Below are 21179 nucleotides of genomic sequence, written 5' to 3' on the forward strand. Positions count from 1 at the left end.
ATAAGTGTGGGAGCTTGCTGGGCAGACTGGATGGGCCGATTGGTCTTTTTCTACCATCATTTCTATGTTTCTTCTTATGAGCTACTGGAGTCTGCCTCTTTAGAATGGAAGGTGGTGTTCTAGTTGTTATCATCATGTTGGCTAGAAGAGTCTATGAACTTCAGGCTTTAGTCTCAGTCTCATACTCTTCTTATCTGCAGTTCTTCCACAACAGTGTTGCTTTTGCGTCCATCCTGAGTTTCTACATAAAGTGGTTTCTGTTTTTCCTATAAATCAGGCTGTTTTTTGCCCTCATTCTTTCCAAGATCACATGCAAATAAAGGAGAAAAGTCCTTTAATTTGCTGGACTGTAAAAGAGACTTACAGTTCTCTTCAGGTAACAGGCAATCTTATCGTCGGGCTTCTCAGCTCTCTGTTTCCTATGAACCCAAAAGACCAGGCGTGACAGTTGCCAAACATACTTTGTGGTTTCAGATTATAGACTCTGTTAAGGATCATCAGATAATAACCATATCTACTTCAGTTGCTCACCTAATAGCTGTCTCTATTGAAGACATCTACAAAGCTGCAGCTTGGTCATTTGTTCGCAGCTTTACATCCTATTATTATCTGGACAATCTCAAAAAGTGTCAGTAGCTCTGGACAAGCAGTTTTGCGCAGCCTGTTCACACAGTAGTCCACTCTCCATGGGGGAACTGGGCTGTTTATTCTTTAAGTTCACCACTATTCAGCTGTCAGTTTGGGACATTCCACATGTCATGGCTAATTCAACCCTGCTTCTCAATGGAGAAAATAAGTTTACTTACTTTAAACTCTGTTCTCCAGAGACAGCAAGATGAATTAGCCATATTTACTGTCTGCCTGCTTCCCTGGATAGTTGACTTCCTAATCAAAGCAGAGCTCTACAAAGGACTGAACATTCTCAGGAAGACACTCCCATGAATGTTCACTTCAGTTCACCCTGTTAAACATTGAAACTTTGTAAACCGTTGTGATGGCGAAACCGAACAACGGTATATAAAACGCGACAAATAAATAAATAAAATCTTACTGAGCTAGAAAGATGGGTTTGTTTTGCACTGTCAGTTGCCACCCACGTATTATGGTTAATACATTCTGCTGTCTATGGAGAGCTCAGTTTATGGTACACAAACTCTCTATTCTGCAATATTTTAGTAATCTGTGTATGATTTGAAAAGTGGCCTCTCAAATAGTTATTAATTACTATAGAGCTTAGTGACAATACAGTTTCAAGTTTTTTTTGTTTCAATTTCTTTTCTTCAGCTCATGTCCTTTATTTTATTATTTCCTTCACTAAACAGGTGTGTACTAGCTGCGAGGACAATGCAGAAGCTCAAGGTTTTTGTGTTGAATGTGTGGAATGGCTATGCAAGACTTGCATCCGAGCTCACCAGAGAGTCAAATTCACAAAGGATCATATGGTCAGGCAAAAAGAGGATGTATCACCAGGTAATCCAGTCCAGGAAATAATATAAAGCTATAATTTTTTTTAGTGTAAATGACAATTAGTAATAGATGATCAGTCATGAGTAATATACATAATTTAAAACTAACAAGTCACAACCTGAAGTAACTTAGTTTGTCATGTGACTAGAATATTATAAATAGGGATTCTGATTTTCGGTTAAAGCTGAAAAGCACTGATAAAACACTGATGAGGAAATTGGTTTCCGGTTCTAACAAACATCCCCGGAAATAGGCCTGCCTTGTGGAGCTCTGAACGTCATCCAGCCACTGCCCTTGAGTGAGTCAGGAAGAGGCACAAGAGCAGTGACTGAATAACATCGGAGCGGGACTGTTGGGGAGCTCAAGCCCTACCAGCCCAAGAAAACTAAATGTCTTGAGAGGAGCAGACCAGTGAGGATGCCGAAGAGCTAGTTGCCAATGTTTGAAGTGAAGAAGAGGGAAGGAGAGAGTGGCAAGGAAGAGTGAGAGGAGGAGGAAGCAAGGGACCTGAGGGCTCCCATGCCTAATCTCAGTACCTTGCCATTTAGCCATAGATTCCCAACCTGCAACTCCAAGACAGACAGACAAACACACACCTCTCTATCTCTCTCTCTCGACACCCAAGTCTTTCTTCACCATCACCCTTGTTTTCTTTTTAGTTTGTTACAAAATTGAATCAACCTAAAAATGCTTCCAGAAGTTACCTTCAATGCAGAAACATCGATAAACACCTATATTTTAGTACCCCCCCCCCCCAAATACATCTAGTTTCCTGAATAATAAACATATAAATGTATTAACATCTAGGATCAAAAGCCCTATATAAAAAAAAAGTTGGTGACACCTTTAACGTAATACATTTGTGACTACCTTTCGAGAGCTTTGCCCCCTTTCATTAGGTCCATGCAAAATGAGCTATGCCTGACGTAGCCCAAGTAAACAAGAAAATTAAAGATTACATAACAGTCGTGATTAGGATAGTATCTGTTTTCAAAGCTAGAAAGAGACAGCAGGATTTATAGCTAAGAAGAAAGAAGAAGCTACATAGGGACTATAGTAGTGGGTGGGGAAGCCAGTGGGGTAGATTTTCAAAGGATTACGTGCATAACCCCCGAAAACCTATGCCAACCCCCCCCTGCACGCGCCGAGCCTATCTTGCATAGGCTGCCGGCGCACGTAAGTCCCGGGGGGGGGGGGGGTTGCGGCCGGCACGTTGTCGGGGGCGTGGCCGCGGCCTTCGCATCAGCCCCCAGACCGGACCATGGTGCGCCGGCAGCCGGCCCGGCGCACGCAAGTTACACCTGCCTCGGGCAGGCGTAACTTCTGCAACAAAGGTACGGGGGGGTTAGATAGGGCTGGGGGGGGGGGTGGGTTAGGGAGGGGAAGGTGCTGGGGGTGGAAGGAAAGTTCCCTCCGAGGGGACGGAGGCAGGCTGTGTGGCTCGGCGTGTGCAGGCTGCCGATTTTGGTCAGCCTAGTGTGCGCCGACCCCGGATTTTAACAGATACGCGCGGCTACGCACCGTATATGTTGAAATCCGGCGTACTTTTGTTTCAGCCTGGTGCGCGAACAAAAGTACGCGCACGCGTAGTTTTATAAAATCTGCCCCAGTGTGTTTAAGACCCTTTTGTGCTAGTTTTGGATGTCTTAGGTTCTTCTGTAGCTTTTGAAGATCATTTTTAGTATCCTGATAATAAAGTTATTGTTGCAGTGTTTTGGCTTGAAAATGTTTCTGCAAAGGCGGTCACATTGCTATTATGTGATGTTGTCTTATGTCTGTGAAGGCTTATTCTTGTCTTGTCGGCTCCAGGGTCAGGCTTCAATGATGTACCATCCTGCTACACATTTTTTTGTATGAGATAAATATACTATGTTTATAGAGGAACATAAGTAGTATATAATAATACTTCTCAATCCAGTTCTTGAGATTGTTTCTCAGGATATCCACATGAGATATATTTGCATGCACTGCCTCTGTTTTCATATATTTTATGCATATTCTTGTGGATTTTCTGGAAAATAGGCTGGCTGGCTGGATCCTGTGGACCTGATTGAGAACCACTGGTGCATGTTTTCTGGTGCAAAAATGAGAATGCCGTATATCTAAATGAACCAACATGATAATGGCACTACTCTACTAGAGTATTACAAACATTGAAGTAAAATCATAGCAAATATATGTAATTCGTAGGTATCGAGGGTTTATGTGAATCTCAGCTAAATGGAATGGATCAATCAAGGAGTGTAGTACTGAAAATTAAGACTAAGGACTCTGTGGCATGGCATAGTAAAGGGATTAGCATAAATTAAGCAAAAGCTTAGTTTTTGGAGGTGTCAAATTCTTTTGAATAGAGGAAATAAAGCAGTTAAAATAACACCTCATTAGAACTGCATATAGTTTGTGCTATAGGTTATCATAACAAATCATAAATCCATTGTCTTTATTTTTATAGGATATTGTAACAATATATTTTTATAGGATATTATAATTTATCCCAGGACAAGCAGGATGCTAGTCCTCACATATGGGTGACATCAGTAATGGAGCCCTATGTACGGAAAACTTCTATAAAAGTTTCTATGAAACTTTTGACTGGCACCAGAGTGCCTACTGAGCATGCCCAGCATGCCATGATATTCCCTACCACAAGGGTCTCCCTTCAGTCTTCTTTTTTCCGCGAAGCAGTTAGCCTCGCGGTCGTTAGGAGTCCTGTGGAATTCTCCACAACTTTTACTATACGGAAAAGTTAAAAAACTTCAAACCGCAAAGGGTCTCCCCTTAGTACCACCGATCGCGGTAAGTTTTTCCATTTTCGCGGTTCCGTTCCGCTTTTTCCAAATTTTTTGTCCCGAGTCATTGGTCGTCGACGGCTGTCCGGCCCCAAAATGGCTTCAGGCTTCAAAAAGTGTCCCAAATGCACCAGGAACATGTCCATTACGGACCCTCACCAGGACTGTGTCCTCTGTCTCGGTGAAGGGCATGATGTAAAAACTTGTCCCTTGTGTGCCACGATGACTTCAAAGGGACGACGTCTACGACTGGAGAAAATGGAGCAGTTGTTTAAAATACAGATTGTATCAGCTCCATCCACCTCAACACAATGGTCTCCGGCTGGGTCGATTCGAAAAGTCGTATTTAAAAAACGTCTACCAGGTGAGTCGGGAGACGCTCCCCTTTCCTCCCCCTCACCATCGTCCAGGGCGTCGACATCGGGCAATGAAAAAGCCCGCGAAAAAGACAAGCATCGCCATCGGCATCGTAGGCCGCATGCGGCATCCGCTACCTCGATACCCGGCGAGCCATCGACAGAGGGCGGTACACCGATTAAGAAACCTCGGCTCCAGGGTCAGGCTTCAAAGCCATCGACAAGGCGATCCCCGCCGATTCCGGCGCAGGGAACCGTGCCTCCTCAGGGCTTTGAGGAGGTACCGGCATCGCCGCCACCGCCTCCCCCCCATGGGTGCTCTGTTCTCACCATCCATGCGGGCGGAACTTGATGTATATATACGTCAAGCGGTCAGAGACGGTTTCATCGAGGCGATGCCACGACCTCAGCCATCTACACCAGCGATGCCCTCGACACCGATCCCGATGACATCCCCGGTTCCAACACCGGTGCCCTCGATGCCGAATCCACCGCAACCATCGATGCCGCCGGTTCCGGTGTCTGTGCCAACGATGCCGTCGATTCCCATTCGGCCACCGGCACCGATGCCACCATCGATGACAGTTCAGGAATCCTCCATTTTTCAACCATTAATGGATAAATTGGATTCCCTAATTCAGGCTTTTTCTGCTTCACCTCAGGAATTAGATCCACATCAGGAACCACTGCCTGGTCCATCAGGAATTATTCCGCCTGTCAGACCATGTACACCAATGTCTGAGGTCCCATTTAATCCACTTAGACCATCAGAACATCCACTAGATACTGGTACTGACTCAGAGAATGATATATCATCTGAAGAAGATATCCTATCTGAACCTTCACCACCAGAGGATAGAAGGAAATCACCACCAGAAGATCTTTCCTTCTCTAATTTCATAAAAGAAATGTTTGACACTATCCCATTCTCTCTCCTCTCGGAAATAGACACTAGGCAGAAGACCTTGGAGGTCCTTCAGTTTGTGGATCCCCCTAAAGAAATACTAGCCATTCCAGTGCACGAGGTCCTGCAAGAGCTAATGTACCGGATGTGGGAGCACCCTGGCTCTGTGGCAGCAGTTAATAAACGAGCTGATGCCACTTATCTCGTACAACCCATTCCAGGGTTCCAAAAGACTCAATTGCCACACCAATCTGTAGTGGTTGAATCAGCCTAGAAAAAGGCTAAGAGGCTCAAACAACATGCTTCCACACCTCCACGTAAAGACAGTCGTTTCCTTGACAGCTTAGGAAGAAAAATCTTCCAAGGAGCAATGCTGGTTTCACGAATAAACTCATACCAACTATTCATGAACCAGACCAATTTCAGGACGGTTTCCTTCGCCTCGTGCATAAGGGCCTAGAAGCAGGCAAGCACGAGGTGAGAGCCACTTACGATTCCTTTGAAACAGCCTCCCGATTATCGGCATCAGGAATCACAGCTCGAAGATGGGCCTGGTTGAAATCTTCTGAACTCAGACCAGAAGTACAAGAAAGGTTGGCAGACCTACCTTGTCTAGGTGAAAACTTTTTTGGAGACAAGGTCAAAGAGGCAGTGGCAACCATAAAGGACCACACGGAAACCCTGAAACAGTTGTCTCAACTTCCTCAAGAGACACATCAACCTTCTAGGAGGCCTCCTAGAAGAGAAGTCAGGAAACCATACTATCGCCCTCGACGATACTATCCTCCTGCTACCAGAGCCAGACAGCAACGCCCTACACAGCGTTCCCAACCTCGACAGAGGCCTGCTAGGCCCCAGCAGCCTGCGCCTACTGCATCCACATCAGGCTTTTGAAATCCAGCCAGAGAGCAGAAACCATTCTCAAAATCCTCTTCCACACTTACCGGTCGGAGGTCGAATAGCTTATTACCATCAAACTTGGGCCTCCATCACAACAGACCAATGGGTACTCTCAATTACAGCTCAAGGGTACCGCTTGGATTTCCTCACTGTACCAAACGAAAATCCTCCTCTTTCATCTTGGACAGTGTCTCATCACTCCACAATTCTACAAGCAGAATTATCCACCCTTCTGAATGCCAGGGCCATAGAAAAAGTTCCCAGGCCTCAGTGGGGCAGAGGATTCTACTCCCGATATTTCCTCATTCCAAAGAAAACCGGGGGCCTACGTCCTATCCTGGACCTCAGAAATCTCAACAAATTTCTAAAGAAAGAGAAATTCAGGATGGTTTCGTTGGGCACCATGCTACCTCTGCTTCAAAAAGGGGATTGGCTCTGCTCTCTGGATCTTCAAGACGCTTACGCTCACATTCCCATCTTTCCTCCTCATCGATAGTACCTGCGATTTCTGGTGGAAGGTCAACACTTCCAATACCGAGTACTACCATTCGGCCTAGCCTCAGCACCTCAAGTGTTCACAAGGTGTCTTGCAGTAGCGGTGGCACATCTTCACAAACAAAGAGTGCATGTATTTCCTTACTTGGACGACTGGCTCATCAGGAGTCAAACACAAAACGGAGCTCTCACTTCTCTCCAGCTCACAATAAAGTTGCTTCTCTCCTTGGGTTTTCTCATCAATTACGAGAAATCCCATCTCACACCATCTCACCAGTTGCAGTTCCTAGGTGCAGATCTCAACACCATCACAGCAAAAGCTTTTCTTCCAAGAGACCGTGCTCAAACACTCGTTCTCCTAGCGCACTCTATTCGCAATCAGTCTCAAGTTACAGCTCATCAGTGCCTCACTCTACTCGGACACATGGCCTCAACAGTTCATGTCACTCCCATGGCCAGATTGACCATGCGACTAATGCAATGGACACTGAAAAATCAATGGATTCAAGCCATTCAACCATTGTCCACTCCTATTCAGATAAAACAAGCTCTGAAATCTTCCCTTCTCTGGTGGACATCAACGATCAACTTGCTCAAAGGCCTACCTTTCCAGCAACCAGTTCCACAAGTGACTTTAACTACAGATGCATCCACCTTAGGTTGGGGAGCGCACATTGCTCAGCTAAAGACGCAGGGCACGTGGACGAAACAAGAAGCCTCCTTTCAAATAAACTTTCTGGAGCTTCGAGCTATACGCTATGCACTGCATGCGTTCAAGGACTGCCTTTCACACAAGACTCTTCTGATCCAAACGGACAACACAGTAGCCATGTGGTACATCAACAAACAAGGAGGAACAGGTTCCTATCTCCTTTGTCAAGAAGCAGCTCAAATTTGGGACTGGGCCCTAGCACACTCAATTCTTCTACGGGCCACCTACCTAGCAGGCATCCACAACACAGTAGCGGATCGCCTCAGCCGTCACTTCCAACCACACGAGTGGTCTCTAGACCCAACGCTAGCAACCAAGATATTTCAACGTTGGGGTCAACCAACAATAGATCTCTTTGCATCCCATCTGAACTACAAAGTGAACAATTACTGCTCTCTCCTCTGGCAGCAGAACAGCCTACCAAGGGATGCTTTTGCTCGCCATTGGAACTCAGGCCTATTATATGCGTATCCACCGATACAGCTCATAACCAAAACTCTAGTGAAACTTCAACAGGACAAGGGGTCCATGATACTCATAGCCCCATACTGGCCTCGACAAGTATGGTTCCCCACGCTTCTAGATCTTTCAGTCAGGGATCCGATTCGCCTGGGAGTAGCTCCCAATCTCATAACTCAGGAACAGGGTCAGCTGCGCCATCCCAACCTTCAATCCCTATCCCTGACAGCATGGATGTTGAAAGCTTGATCTTGCAACCACTCAACCTTCCAACCACTATATCTCAAGTGCTGATAGCTGCACGTAAACCTTCCACTAGAAAGAATTATTCCTACAAATGGAAACGGTTTACATTGTGGTGCATTCAGAAAGATTTAGATCCTTTCAGTTGCCCCACTACCTCACTACTAGATTACCTTTACCATCTCTCAGACTCTGGTCTTAAGACATCATCTGTAAGGGTACACTTAAGTGCAATCTCAGCTTACCATAACAAGCTGGGGGATGCACCTATCTCCACACAACCTCTCGTCAGTAAATTCATGAGAGGCCTAACTCACATTAAACCTCCGGTTCATTCCCCAAGCATACAATGGGACCTGAACGTAGTATTAACTAGGCTTATGCTTTCTCCATTTGAACCCATAAATACCTGTGTCCTTAAATACCTTACTTGGAAAATGGTATTTCTCATAGCCATTACATCAGCTAGGAGGGTCAGCGAACTACAAGCGCTAGTCACAAACGAACCTTTTACAAAGTTCCTACATGACAGGGTAGTCCTCCGTACACATCCAAAATTCCTTCCTAAGGTTGTCACGGAATTTCACTTGAACCAATCCATAGTTTTACCAACATTCTTTCCTAGGCCTCATTCCCATCAGGGTGAAAGAGCCTTACACACTTTGGACTGTAAGCGTGCGTTATCCTTCTATTTAAACCGCACAACAGCCCAAAGGAAATCCAGTCAGCTGTTTGTATCCTATGATCCAAACAAACCAGGTAAAGCAGTGGGTAAGCATACTCTGTCAAACTGGCTAGCAGATTGCATACAATTTTGTTAAGAAAAAACAGGCCTTACTCTTCAAAGACGAGTAAAAGCACACTCAGTCAGAGCAATGTCAACTTCAGTAGCACACCTTCGCTCTGTACCTATTCTGGACATTTGCAAAGCAGCAACATGGAGTTCTCTTCACACTTTTACAGCTCACTACTGTTTAGACAAAGAAGGAAGACAAGATTCAGCCTATGGACAATCCGTCTTAAAGAACTTGTTTCCAGTTTAATCCCAACTCCTTCTACATCCAACCTGCTGTGATCTTTGGCTGATTCATTTCATCAACAATACTTCACTGTTGCTTCACTACAAAATGACTCAGCCTCTAGCTTGCTAATCACCCATATGTGAGGACTAGCATCCTGCTTGTCCTGGGATAAAGCAAAATTGCTTACCTTGTAATAGGTGTTATCCCAGGACAGCAGGATGTAGTCCTCACGAAACCCACCCGCCACCCCGCGGAGTTGGGTCCGATACGTTTTATTATTTTATTTTTGGCTAACGCTAATTGCTACAAAACCAGACAGAAGGGAGACCCTTGTGGTAGGGAATATCATGGCATGCTGGGCATGCTCAGTAGGCACTCTGGTGCCAGTCAAAAGTTTCATAGAAACTTTTATAGAAGTTTTCTGTACATAAGGCTCCATTACTGATGTCACCCATATGTGAGGACTACATCCTGCTGTCCTGGGATAACACCTATTACAAGGTAAGCAATTTTGCTATATTTATTTACAGGTTTTTAGATAGTCATTCGGTGAGTTCCATCATAACTGTTTACTGCATTCGGATAAGAATAGCTATTCCGAGTTACAGTACATTACATACATAAGAGTGCTAAAAACGCATAAAAGTAATTAAAATTAAAATGTGTGTAATATTAAGAACAAATAAACATTTAAAATAAAAATAAGACATTATTAGATGATATATGATAGATATTATTAGCGTACATAACATTATAGGACCACGTAATGAATCTGCATAAAATATAATAACCGATAAAACTATTCACTGATCAACTAATGGTATATAAAGTGTACGTATCAATTCGTATCAAAGTATGCCTTCCTGAACAGCCACGTTTTAATTACCTTTTTAAAGCTTTTTATGTTTTGTTGTAATCGAATTTCAACAGGTAGTGAGTTCCATAATTTTGGACAGGCAAATGAGACTGCTCTATTTCTTACTGGTGTTATTTGAACAGTTTTTATTGAGGGAATAGATAATAAACCTTGATTGGTTGAGCATAAATTACGCTGTGGTGTATGTATTTTTCTCACAGGACAAGCAGGATGGTTGTCCTCACAAATGGGTGACATCGAGGATGGAGCCCACCACGGAAAACTTCTGTCAAAGTTTAAACAGAACTTTGACTGGCCCCTACTGGGCATGCCCAGCAAGGCACTGACCCTGCAGCCAGCAGGGGTCTCCCTTCAGTCTTCTTTTTTCCGCGCAGCAGTTGCCACGCGGTGAAAGGAGCTCCCTTACCACGTTCCTGACAGGAATTCGGTACTTTTCTTTCCGAAGAAAATTTGCCCCTCAGGGGTCTCCCTTCGACAAATTTTTGTCACCTTCGCGGAAACCGGTAAGTTTTTTGCCTTTTTCCTCGACTACCGTCGAATTTGGCCCTCGAGGCCTGTTGGCACTTACCGAGCCCGCGACTAAATTTGGCCTTAAGCCATGGCAACGGGGTTCCGTCGATGTCCGGATTGTACCCGGACTATGTCAATCACAGACCCCCATAGGGTTTGTGTTTTGTGTTTGGGTAGTGAGCATGATGTCCTGACTTGCACCAAATGTGCCCTAATGACACCTAAGGGTCGCAAGGCCAGGATGGAGAAGATGGGGCTCCTCTTCCATGCACCCACCCCAACGCCATCGATAGCATCGACGTCATCGGAACCGGCACCGTCGAAATTGCACCACCATCGTCAACCCTCCGGTGACCGTCCACCATCGATGACTTCTCGGCCGTCGACTCCTGTCCCCTCCCCGGATGGGCAAGGAGACCGGAAGGACAAGCATCGCCATCGACGGCACAAGTCTCGGCCTGTCGAGGATCCACAGTCATCGACCTCTGAACAGGCCGAACCACCGACTAAGAGGCCTCGATCAGACTTGGCACCGTCCACGTCTCGTTCGCAGGCATCGAGGAAACCCTCACCCTCTCGGGGTGTGGGAGCCGTGATCCCACCGGTTACGGTGGTCCCTCCGGCTCTGCCTCAGCCTCCTTCTCCCGTCGAGCCGGGTATTGTTACCCCTGGTCTCCGGGCTGAACTGGACCTGCTGGTCCAGGAGGCCATCGAGAAAGCGATGCAAAGATTCCAACCTCCATTGGCACCGTCTCCGGCACCGATTCCGGCACCGCCACCGGCATCGACCCCGGCACCGACTCCGCCACCGAGGAAGGAACCGACCACCGAACCTTTGGTGGAAGCGCTGGCACCGCTACTACAACGTATGGAGGCACTTGTACATGCCCTTCCATCGATGATTCCAGTAGCACCGACAGCGCCATCGTCTCCGACTGGATTTTCATCGGCGGGAGAAACACCGTTCCTGATTCCCCCTTCCGGGGTGGTCCCATCGGTGCCTTCTCGTATATCTCCACCGATTTATCCTTTGGCTCCATCGGTTCCAAGACAGGCACCGACTCCATCGGCAGCACCGAAATCCTCGATGCCGTTCCCAGTACCGATTGTACCACCGGTTCCTCCAAGGTTTCCTTCGATGCCTTTGGATCCTCAACCAGGTCCATCGGGGCTTCAGCCCCCAAGTGATCCCTATGATACCTGGGGTGATGATACATCTTCTGACACAGATTTACCATCACCGCCTTCTCCTACAGAGAGTAGAAAAAGATCTCCTCCAGAGGATCTCTCCTTTATTAATTTTGTAAAGGAGATGTCCGAAATTGTACCTTTTCAGCTGCAATCTGAGACCGATGACAGACACCAGATGATGGAACTGCTTCAATTTTTGGATGCTCCAAAAATCATCGCTTCCATCCCCATTCACCAGGTGTTTCTCGATCTCTTAAAGAGAAACTGGGAATCTCCTTCATCTGTATCACCAGTTAACAAGAAGGCTGACTCCACATATCTCGTCCAGTCAGCACCAGGCTTTCAAAAGCCTCAACTGGATCATCGCTCTGTTGTGGTTGAGTCCGCACAAAGAAAGGCCAAGCGTCTAAAGCCACACTCCTCCACTCCGCCGGTCAAGGACAATAAATTCCTGGACAGTGTGGGACGGAAAGTGTACCATGGAGCTATGCTGATTTCTCGCATAGCCTCATATCAACTCTACATGACGCAATATAACAGAGCCATCCTTAAACAGATGCAAGATTTTGCTGACACATTACCTGACCAATACCAGCCACAGCTTCAGACCCTTCTTAACAAAGGGTTTGAAGCAGGGAAGCACGAGATCAGAACGGCTTATGACATCTTTGATGCCTCCACAAAGGTTTCAGCTACTGCCATTTCGGCCAGACGTTGGGCTTGGTTAAAATCATCCAACCTTCGCCCAGAGGTCCAGGATTGTTTAGCGGATTTACCCTGCTTAGGGGACAATTTGTTTGGAGAACAAATTCAGCAAATTGTAGCTGAATTAAAAGATCACCACGAGACGTTGAAACAACTTTCTTCTGTTCCGTCTGAGGTTTCCTCCAAACAACCACTTAAGAAGGACTCTAAGAAGTCGTTCTTTCGGCCACGCCGTTACTACCCTCCATCGGCCAGGCCTCGTCCAGCTCGATCCTCTACTAGGCCTCAGCCGCGTCAGCCTAGGAAACAAAGGCCTACTGTAGCCCCTCCTCCTGGGCCTGCGGCTGGCCTTTGACTCCCCTGTAGGGAACACATGCCAAACCCCTCTTCCAGACATTCCTGTAGGAGGTCGACTGTACCATTTTCTACAACCTTGGTTGCAGATCACCTCAGATCAGTGGGTGCTAACAATTATCGCACAGGGTTACCACCTCAACTTCATAACTCTTCCGGCAGACTCCCCGCCTCTTCAAGCGTGGAGTCTATCCACCCATTTGACTCAATTACAACAGGAAGTATCTCTTCTTCTGCAATCAAATGCTATAGAACCCGTTCCTCCCTCTCAACGAGGCAAGGGATTCTATTCCAGATACTTCCTAATACCAAAGAAATCAGGGGGACTACGTCCCATTTTGGACCTTCGAGCCCTCAACAAATACCTTCAAAAAGAGAAGTTCAAAATGGTAACCCTAGGCGCGCTGCTCCCTCTGCTACAAAGAGGGGATTGGCTGTGCTCTCTCGACCTCAAGGACGCTTATACCCACATTGCGATCACACAATCCCATCGCAAATATCTGCGGTTTCTAGTAGGCCACGACCATTATCAATACCGTGTCCTACCTTTCGGTCTGGCTTCTGCCCCACGAGTCTTTACCAAATGTCTCGTAGTGGTAGCAGCATTCCTAAGGAAGAAAGGTGTCCACGTCTACCCCTACCTGGACGATTGGCTAATCAGGGCCTCCACCCAACAGATAGCTCAATCCTCCCTAAAATTGACAATTCAAACACTCCTTTCCTTAGGGTTTCTTGTCAATTACGACAAATCTTGCTTAGTCCCATCTCAAACCTTATCCTTCATTGGGGCAGACTTGGACACCTTACAGGCAAAGGCTTACCTTCCTCTTCAGAGGGTCCACACCCTAATATCCCTGGCTCGCCAGCTCCAGTCTCAGAACACTGCCACGGCTCGCCAGTTCCTCATTCTCCTAGGACACATGGCATCCTCGGTTCAAGTCACTCCCATGACCCGACTAGCCATGAGAGTAACACAATGGACTCTACGACACCAATGGATTCAAGCTTTTCAGCCTCTGTCCTCCATAGTCACAGTCACACAAGCGCTGCGCCTATCCTTAACCTGGTGGACGACTCAGGTCAATCTCCTTCAGGGCTTACCTTTTCTTCCACCGGATCCGCAAGTAATCCTAACCACCGACGCTTCTCACATCGGTTGGGAAGCCCATGTGGACGACTTTCAAACCCAAGGGTTATGGTCCAAAGAGGAAGCCGAACACCAGATCAATTTCCTGGAACTTCGAGCAATCCGCTATGCGCTCCGAACTTTCAAAGATCATCTATTTCATCAGATAATCTTAATCCAGACGGACAACCAAGTGGCCATGTGGTACATAAACAAGCAGGGAGGCACAGGCTCCTTCCTTCTGTGTCAGGAAGCTGCGCAGATCTGGGCGGAAGCCCTCTCCCACTCCATGTACCTCAGGGCCACTTACCTGCCGGGAGTAGACAATGTATTGGCAGACCAGCTGAGCCGTGTCTTCCAACCACACGAGTGGTCACTCGATCCTCTGGTAGCGACCTCTCTGTTTCACAAGTGGGGTTCTCCCCGCATAGACCTCTTTGCGTCCCCTCAGAACCACAAAGTGGACGATTACTGCTCTCTCATTCGGAGCCAGCACTCTCGGCCGAGAGATGCATTCTCCCTCAAGTGGACAACCGGTCTGCTCTATGCATTCCCTCCACTCCCTCTTGTGTCAAAGACTCTCGTGAAGCTACGCCAGGACGGAGGAACCATGATCCTGATAGCACCTTACTGGCCACGCCAAGTATGGTTTCCAATACTCCAGGATCTCTCCATCCGCAGGCACGTTCCTCTAGGAAAGGACCCGCATCTGCTCACTCAAAACGACGGATGCCTCCTCCATCCCAACCTCCAAGCCTTGTCCCTGACGGCATGGATGTTGAAAGGTTAATCCTTCAACCATTTAACCTTTCAGATTCCGTTTCTCGGGTCCTGATAGCTTCACGAAAGCCTTCCACAAGAAAGTCTTACTCATACAAATGGAAAAGGTACACATCATGGTGCACTTCTCAGTCCCTTGATCCCCTTTCCTGTCCAATCTCCAAATTCTTGGACTATTTATGGCATCTCTCTGAATCAGGTCTTAAAACCTCTTCTATCAGAATGCATGTCAGTGCGGTAGCCGCCTTCCATAAGGGTACTGGGGGTAATCCTATTTCAGTACAACCCCTAGTAACACGCTTTCTTAAGGGCTTACTCCATCTAAAGCCACCCTTGCGTCCTCCAGCCCCATCCTGGGACCTTAACCTGGTTCTTGGTCGTCTCATGAAACCTCCTTTCGAACCTCTGCACTCCTGTGACTTGAAATATCTCACTTGGAAAGTGTTATTCCTTTTGGCTGTTACTTCAGCTCGCAGGGTTAGTGAATTGCAGGCCCTAGTTACCTATCCGCCTTACACTAAGCTCCTGCAGGACCGGGCGGTACTCCGCACTCACCCTAAATTTTTACCTAAGGTAGTTTCGGAGTTTCATATCAATCAATCTATCGTACTACCTATCTTTTTTCCCAGGCCCCACTCCAACTCTGGAGAGCAGACCCTGCATACCCTAGACTGTAAACGGGCTCTAGCTTTTTACCTAGACCGTACAGTTTCTCACAGGAAGAGCACTCAATTATTCGTCTCTTTCCATCCTAACAAGTTAGGACAACCTGTGGGTAAGCAGGCTCTTTCCTCCTGGTTGGCGGACTGCATTTCTTTTTGCTATGAGCAAGCTGGCATTCCTTTTCAAGACCGTGTTAAAGCACACTCTGTGAGGGCCATGGCGACGTCAGTGGCACACCTTCGATCGGTGCCGCTTCCTGACATCTGCAAAGCTGCAACCTGGAGTTCTCTCCATACCTTTGCAGCCCACTATTGTTTGGACAAGGCTGGAAGACAGGACTCCATCTTCGGCCAGTCTGTCTTGCGTAACCTTTTTCCAACCTGATGTACCAACACCCTTCCACCTACCCGGTAGGGTGCGGATGCCCTTTCCCAAATTTCTCCTCAGTTGTTGTGCCTGCTGCACACCGTTGGGTACATTTGGTGCAAGTCGGGACATCCTCAGCTCGGTACTCACCCATTTGTGAGGACAACCATCCTGCTTGTCCTGTGAGAAAGCAAATGTTGCTTACCTGATGTAACAGGTGTTCTCACAGGACAGCAGGATGTTAGTCCTCACGAAACCCGCCCGCCTCCCCGCGGTGTTGGGTTCGTTTTATTTTTCCTTTCTAGGCACTGCCTGTAGCTTGATAATCAGACTGAAGGGAGACCCCTGCTGGCTGCAGGGTCAGTGCCTTGCTGGGCATGCCCAGTAGGGGCCAGTCAAAGTTCTGTTTAAACTTTGACAGAAGTTTTCCGTGGTGGGCTCCATCCTCGATGTCACCCATTTGTGAGGACTAACATCCTGCTGTCCTGTGAGAACACCTGTTACATCAGGTAAGCAACATTTGCTTTATGGCAGTATTGAGCCAGTCTGTTTTTTCTCCGTAGATAATTTTGTGAGTGATTGTTAACACTTTGTATTCTACCCTATATTTTTTAAGATGCCAGTGAAGTGATAGCAGAACTGGAGTAATGTGTTCATGTTTTTTTGTTCCTGTAAGAATTCTTGCTGCTGAGTTTTGAAGAATTTGGAGGGGATGTATTGTGGATAATGGTAATCCTAGAAGAAGGGCCTTACATTAGTCGATATTAGCAAAAATAAGCAGTTGAAGAATAGTTCTGAAGTCATTTTGGTCTAAGAATGGCTTTAACCGTTTTAAAATTAATAATTTATAGTATCCTTCTTTGATTTTTGTTGTAATGTGTGTCTTGCAGTTTAGTTCATTGTCAATGATAAATCATAATTCCTGAACATACCCAGATCAGTCCAGAAAAGTGGGTTGTGTATCCCTACCAGCAGGTGGAGTCAGAGAACAATTAGAACTTTGGGCACTGCTCCATAACGAGAGTGCCACCTGCAGTCCCTCAGAATTTCTCTGACTCCAGCAGGTGGTAGGATGCATCTCCTGCAGTCTTAGTTTTTTCAGGGTAGTTAGGAAATTTATTTTATTTTTCCTTCTTGTTTGCTTCCTGAGGTGTTAGGCACCTTCGTGGGCCATCCCTCAGTGGAAGCCGGGCGTCCAGGGGGTTAGACACCCCTGACTGTGTTGTGCCCGCTCCGTCCCGGGGTGTACAGGCCGGGGACACCTGGTCTTCCTGCCCCCGAAGCTGCTCCCTCGACCCCTGTTAGTGCAGGCTTCAGTAGTTTAGTTGTTTAAAGTTAGTTTAAAAAAAAAAAAGTCTCTTCAGTCTGAGGTAAGGAGTCAGCACCGGGAGAGCCTGCTGTGCAGCAGGCTGTGGGGACAGCTTTGAGCCGTCACAGTTTCGTTTCCTTTCTCTCCCGGGGCTCTGGGTTGATAGTGAAGGTAGGCAGTGTGTGTACTGGGTCCAGGCTGCGTTTTCAGCACCTGGGTGGCTGAACAGCGCGGTTCCTCGTGGAGGCCTTATTTTTCTATTTTTTTTTTCCCGCACTGCCGGCAGCGCTCGCGTGGCTGTGGGTCTCGGGCCTATTTTTTAGTTCCCTCAGCTGCTCTGACCGCGTGGCTATGCGGCCCGGCATGGCGCCGCGAAAATCGTCGGTCTGCCGCTCCTGTGGGGTGCGCGGGCAGAATTTGAACTCTGAGTCGTTGTGCCCAGACTGCTCCGGTTTGGAAGGCCTGTCAGTGGCCCCTCCCCCCGCAGGGGGGGGGTGACTTGCAACACTCTGAGCAAGAAGAGGATTCCCCCCCCCCCTCCCGCTTTGGTCCCTATGGCAGTAGATCCGATGTTGGGGACTGGGGAATCGGCCCCGCAGGACCTCCCAGATGGGGAGGTAGATGCAGGAGATTTTTCCCCAGAGTTTATCTTGTTGATGCATCAGGCCTTTTTGGCACAGAGACAGACTTCCTTAAAGAGACCCTGGCGCGTTGGGGATCCCGCTGAGCCCCCTCTGAAGCAGGGACGTCCTGCAGCCACCCAGCAGCGCCCGGTGGTCCGCTCTCGTCCTGGGGAGGATTGTTGTGGCGATCCCCATGACCCAGGTTTTGGGGCAGGGGCGGCGCTGGTTCCGAGTCTGGGGGTCTGATCTGCGCAGCTACTGGGTGTGGATCCGGACCAGGTTCCTGATCCGGTGGACATGGATATGGATGATCCTGATGGGGATGACCTCCCTCCGGTGGAGGGTGATGATCCTACTGTTGTCCGCCTGTTTAAGCGAGATGAGGACTTTCCTTCCAGTCCGCTCAGCCCCAGGTGACTCTCACCACCGATGCTCCCCCTCAGGGATGGGAGGCCCACCCGAACGGCCTCTGCATGCAAGGCCTCTTGACCACCACCAAAGCCCGCTGTCAGATAAACTTTCTGGAGCTTCGGGCAATACAGTATGCCCTGTGGGCATTCAGAGATCAGTTGTTGTTGAAGGAAGTTCTGATTTGGAAGGACAACCAGGTTGCGATCTGTTACATCAACAAACAGGGCGGCACGGGCTCGTTTCTCTTCTGCCAAGAAACGTTGCAGGTTTGGGACTGGGCCCTCTCTCAAGGAATGTATCTGTGGGCGACCTACCTGCCAGGTCATCTCAATATGCTGGCAGACTGCCTCAGCCTGTCCTTCCAACCATATGAGTGGTGACGGCCGATCTCTTCCACCGGTGGGGTATGCCGGATGTGGACCTATTCGCCTCCCCTCTCAACCACAAGGTGAGCAGGTCCTGCTCCCTAGTATCGGGGAATGACCATCCGGCCTGCGATGCCTTCTTCCTTCATTTGGGGGCAGGGCCTCTTGTATGCATACCCTCCCCCCTCTACCGCTCCTCTCGAAGACTCTGTCGAAACTTCAGCAGGACAGGGAGACCATGATATTCGTGGCACCTTCTTGTCCTCCCACATCTGCAGGATCTGTTGGTGTGAGTGCCCATCCAGCTGGGGAGGGTGCCCAACCTTAAATTGCAGAATTAAGGCACCCTGCGCCATCCAAACCTCTGGGCACTGGCCCTTACGGTTGGATGGCCTAGTCATCCACCCGTTGTAGCTCTCTGATTTTGTTTCCTGAGTCCTGGTAGAGTCCCGTAAACTTTCGACCAGGAAGTCTACAGCTCAAAGTGGAAATGTTTTTCCATTTGCTGCAGGGGTCATAGATTAGACCCTTTCTCGTGCTCCCCTCCCCCGGCTGCTGGACTACCTGTGGCACCTATCCATATCTGGGCTCCAGACTAGTTCCGTTAGGGTGCACCTCGGTACTGTCAGCTCGTATCATTGAGGTGTTGCTGGCACGCCCGTTTCAGTCCAACCCTTAGTGGGCCATTTCATGCAAGGTCTCCTCCAGCTGAAGCCCCCTCTTTGGCTTCTGGTTGTGTCCTAGGACCACAACGTTGTCCTGGCAAGACTCATGTGGCCTCTTTTCGAGCTGCTGCAGTCCTGCTATCTGAAATTCCTCACCTGGAAAGTCATATTCCTGGTGGTGATCACTTCAGCTTGTAGAGTCTGTGAGCTTCAGGCTTTGGTTACGTACGCACCGTACACGAAGTTCTTCCATGATCATGTGGTCTTGCAATACACATCCTAAGTTTCTGCCCAAGGTCGTGACTGATTTCCATCTCAATCAGTCCATCGTTTTGCCCACCTTCTTTCCGAGGCCTCATTCCCATCGAGGGGAACGGGCGCTTCACACCCTGGACATGTAAATGGGCTTTTGCTTTCTACCTGGATTGCACGGCGAGCCACAGGCAGTCCATCCAGCTCTTCGTTCCTTAGACTCCAAAAAGCTGGGAGTGGCGGTGGGTAAGCTGACCTTGTCCAACTGGCTGGCAGATTGCATTGCCTTCTGCTATGCACAGGCAGGCAGAGTAAAGGCTCAATCTGCGGGCTATAGCAGTGTTGGTGGCTCATTTGCGTGCAGTCCCATTCGTTGAAATTTGCCGGGCTGCGTCCTGGAGTTTTCTTCATACGTTTGCGGCCTATTACTGCCTAGACAGAGACAGCAGTCAGGACAGTGCCTTCAGTCAGTCTGTCCTGTGTAATCTGTTCCAGACCTGAACCCAACTCTCTGCTCTTGCTTCTTGTGGGAACCAGACCGCCCCCTGTTTACCTACAGTGCCGCAGTTGTGTTATGCCCGTTGGCATCCTGTTTGGTCGCTGTTGGTTTCTCTAGTTGAATCGGGCAGTCTGGAGCTTTGTACTCACCCACATGTGCGGACTACCATCCTGCTGTCCTAGGAGAAAGCGCAGTTGCTTACATGTAACAGGTGTTCTCCTAGGACAGCAAGATGTTAGTCCTCAGGAATCCCGCCCGCCTCCCCATGATGTTGGGTTCACCTTCGGTTTGTTTTATTTATTCGCTCATATTTTTGCTATGTTATGAGACTGAAGGGGGACCTCGCGTGGATAGTAGCAGGCTGGGCATGCTCAGTCTGCTGGTCAAAGCTTCTAGAAACTTTGACGAAATTGTTTTGTGCCGGGCTTCATCTGATGTCACCCACATGTGAGGATTAACATCCTGCTGTCCTAGGAGAACACCTGTTACAGGTAAGCAACTCCACTTTCTGGAGCTGCAAGATATGTTTCCTGCATGGCCCCATGGGCTTATTTTCCCCCTCTAGTACTCTAGGTTGTGTTTTATTTATTTATTTTTTGTTCATTTTGAGTATTTTCTTGTTTTCTTAACCTTTTAGTTCTGTTGACTGCATGGTGCACTGGCCTTGTTTTTTGCCTTTAGTTTGATGCCTCAAGAGGCCCTGCTGTTCAGTGCCACTGCGCCATCCCAACCTTCAGGCCTTGTCGCTGACAGCTTGGATGTTGAAAGGCTAATCTTGCGGCCTCTCAATCTTTCGGACTTTGTATCCCAGGTCCTGGTAGCTGCACGAAAGCCTTCTACTAGAAGATCTTATCATTCTAAATGGAAAAGATTTTCATTATGGTGCACGTCAAAAGAGTTAGATCTTTTTGCCTGCCCCGTAAGTTTTTAGACTACCTCTGGCACCTCTCTGAGTTGGGTCTACAAACTTCCTCTATTAGAGTACATGTCAGTGCAGTGGCAGCCTTCCATAAAGGTACAGGAGATGTCTCTATTTCGACACAACCCTTAGTAGTACGCTTTATGAAGGGCTTGCTTCACCTCAAACCCCCTCTCAGTCCCCCGGCCCCTGCTTGGGACCTTAATGCGTTTTTTAG

The 21179-nt window shown here is 48.0% G+C and overlaps 1 protein-coding gene across 1 annotated transcript in view; it reads left to right on the forward strand.

The window, feature by feature from the left end:
- The window catches only part of TRIM24 (tripartite motif containing 24), a 622654-nt gene that overhangs the window by 97417 nt on the left and 504058 nt on the right, over positions 1–21179 (forward strand). The window contains 1 exon segment of the mRNA XM_029599765.1: positions 1323–1470. Within this exon segment, the coding sequence (XP_029455625.1) occupies positions 1323–1470 (148 nt within the window).

Source organism: Rhinatrema bivittatum, chromosome 4 (assembly GCF_901001135.1).
Source record: "Rhinatrema bivittatum chromosome 4, aRhiBiv1.1, whole genome shotgun sequence".
Lineage (NCBI taxonomy): Eukaryota > Metazoa > Chordata > Amphibia > Gymnophiona > Rhinatrematidae > Rhinatrema > Rhinatrema bivittatum.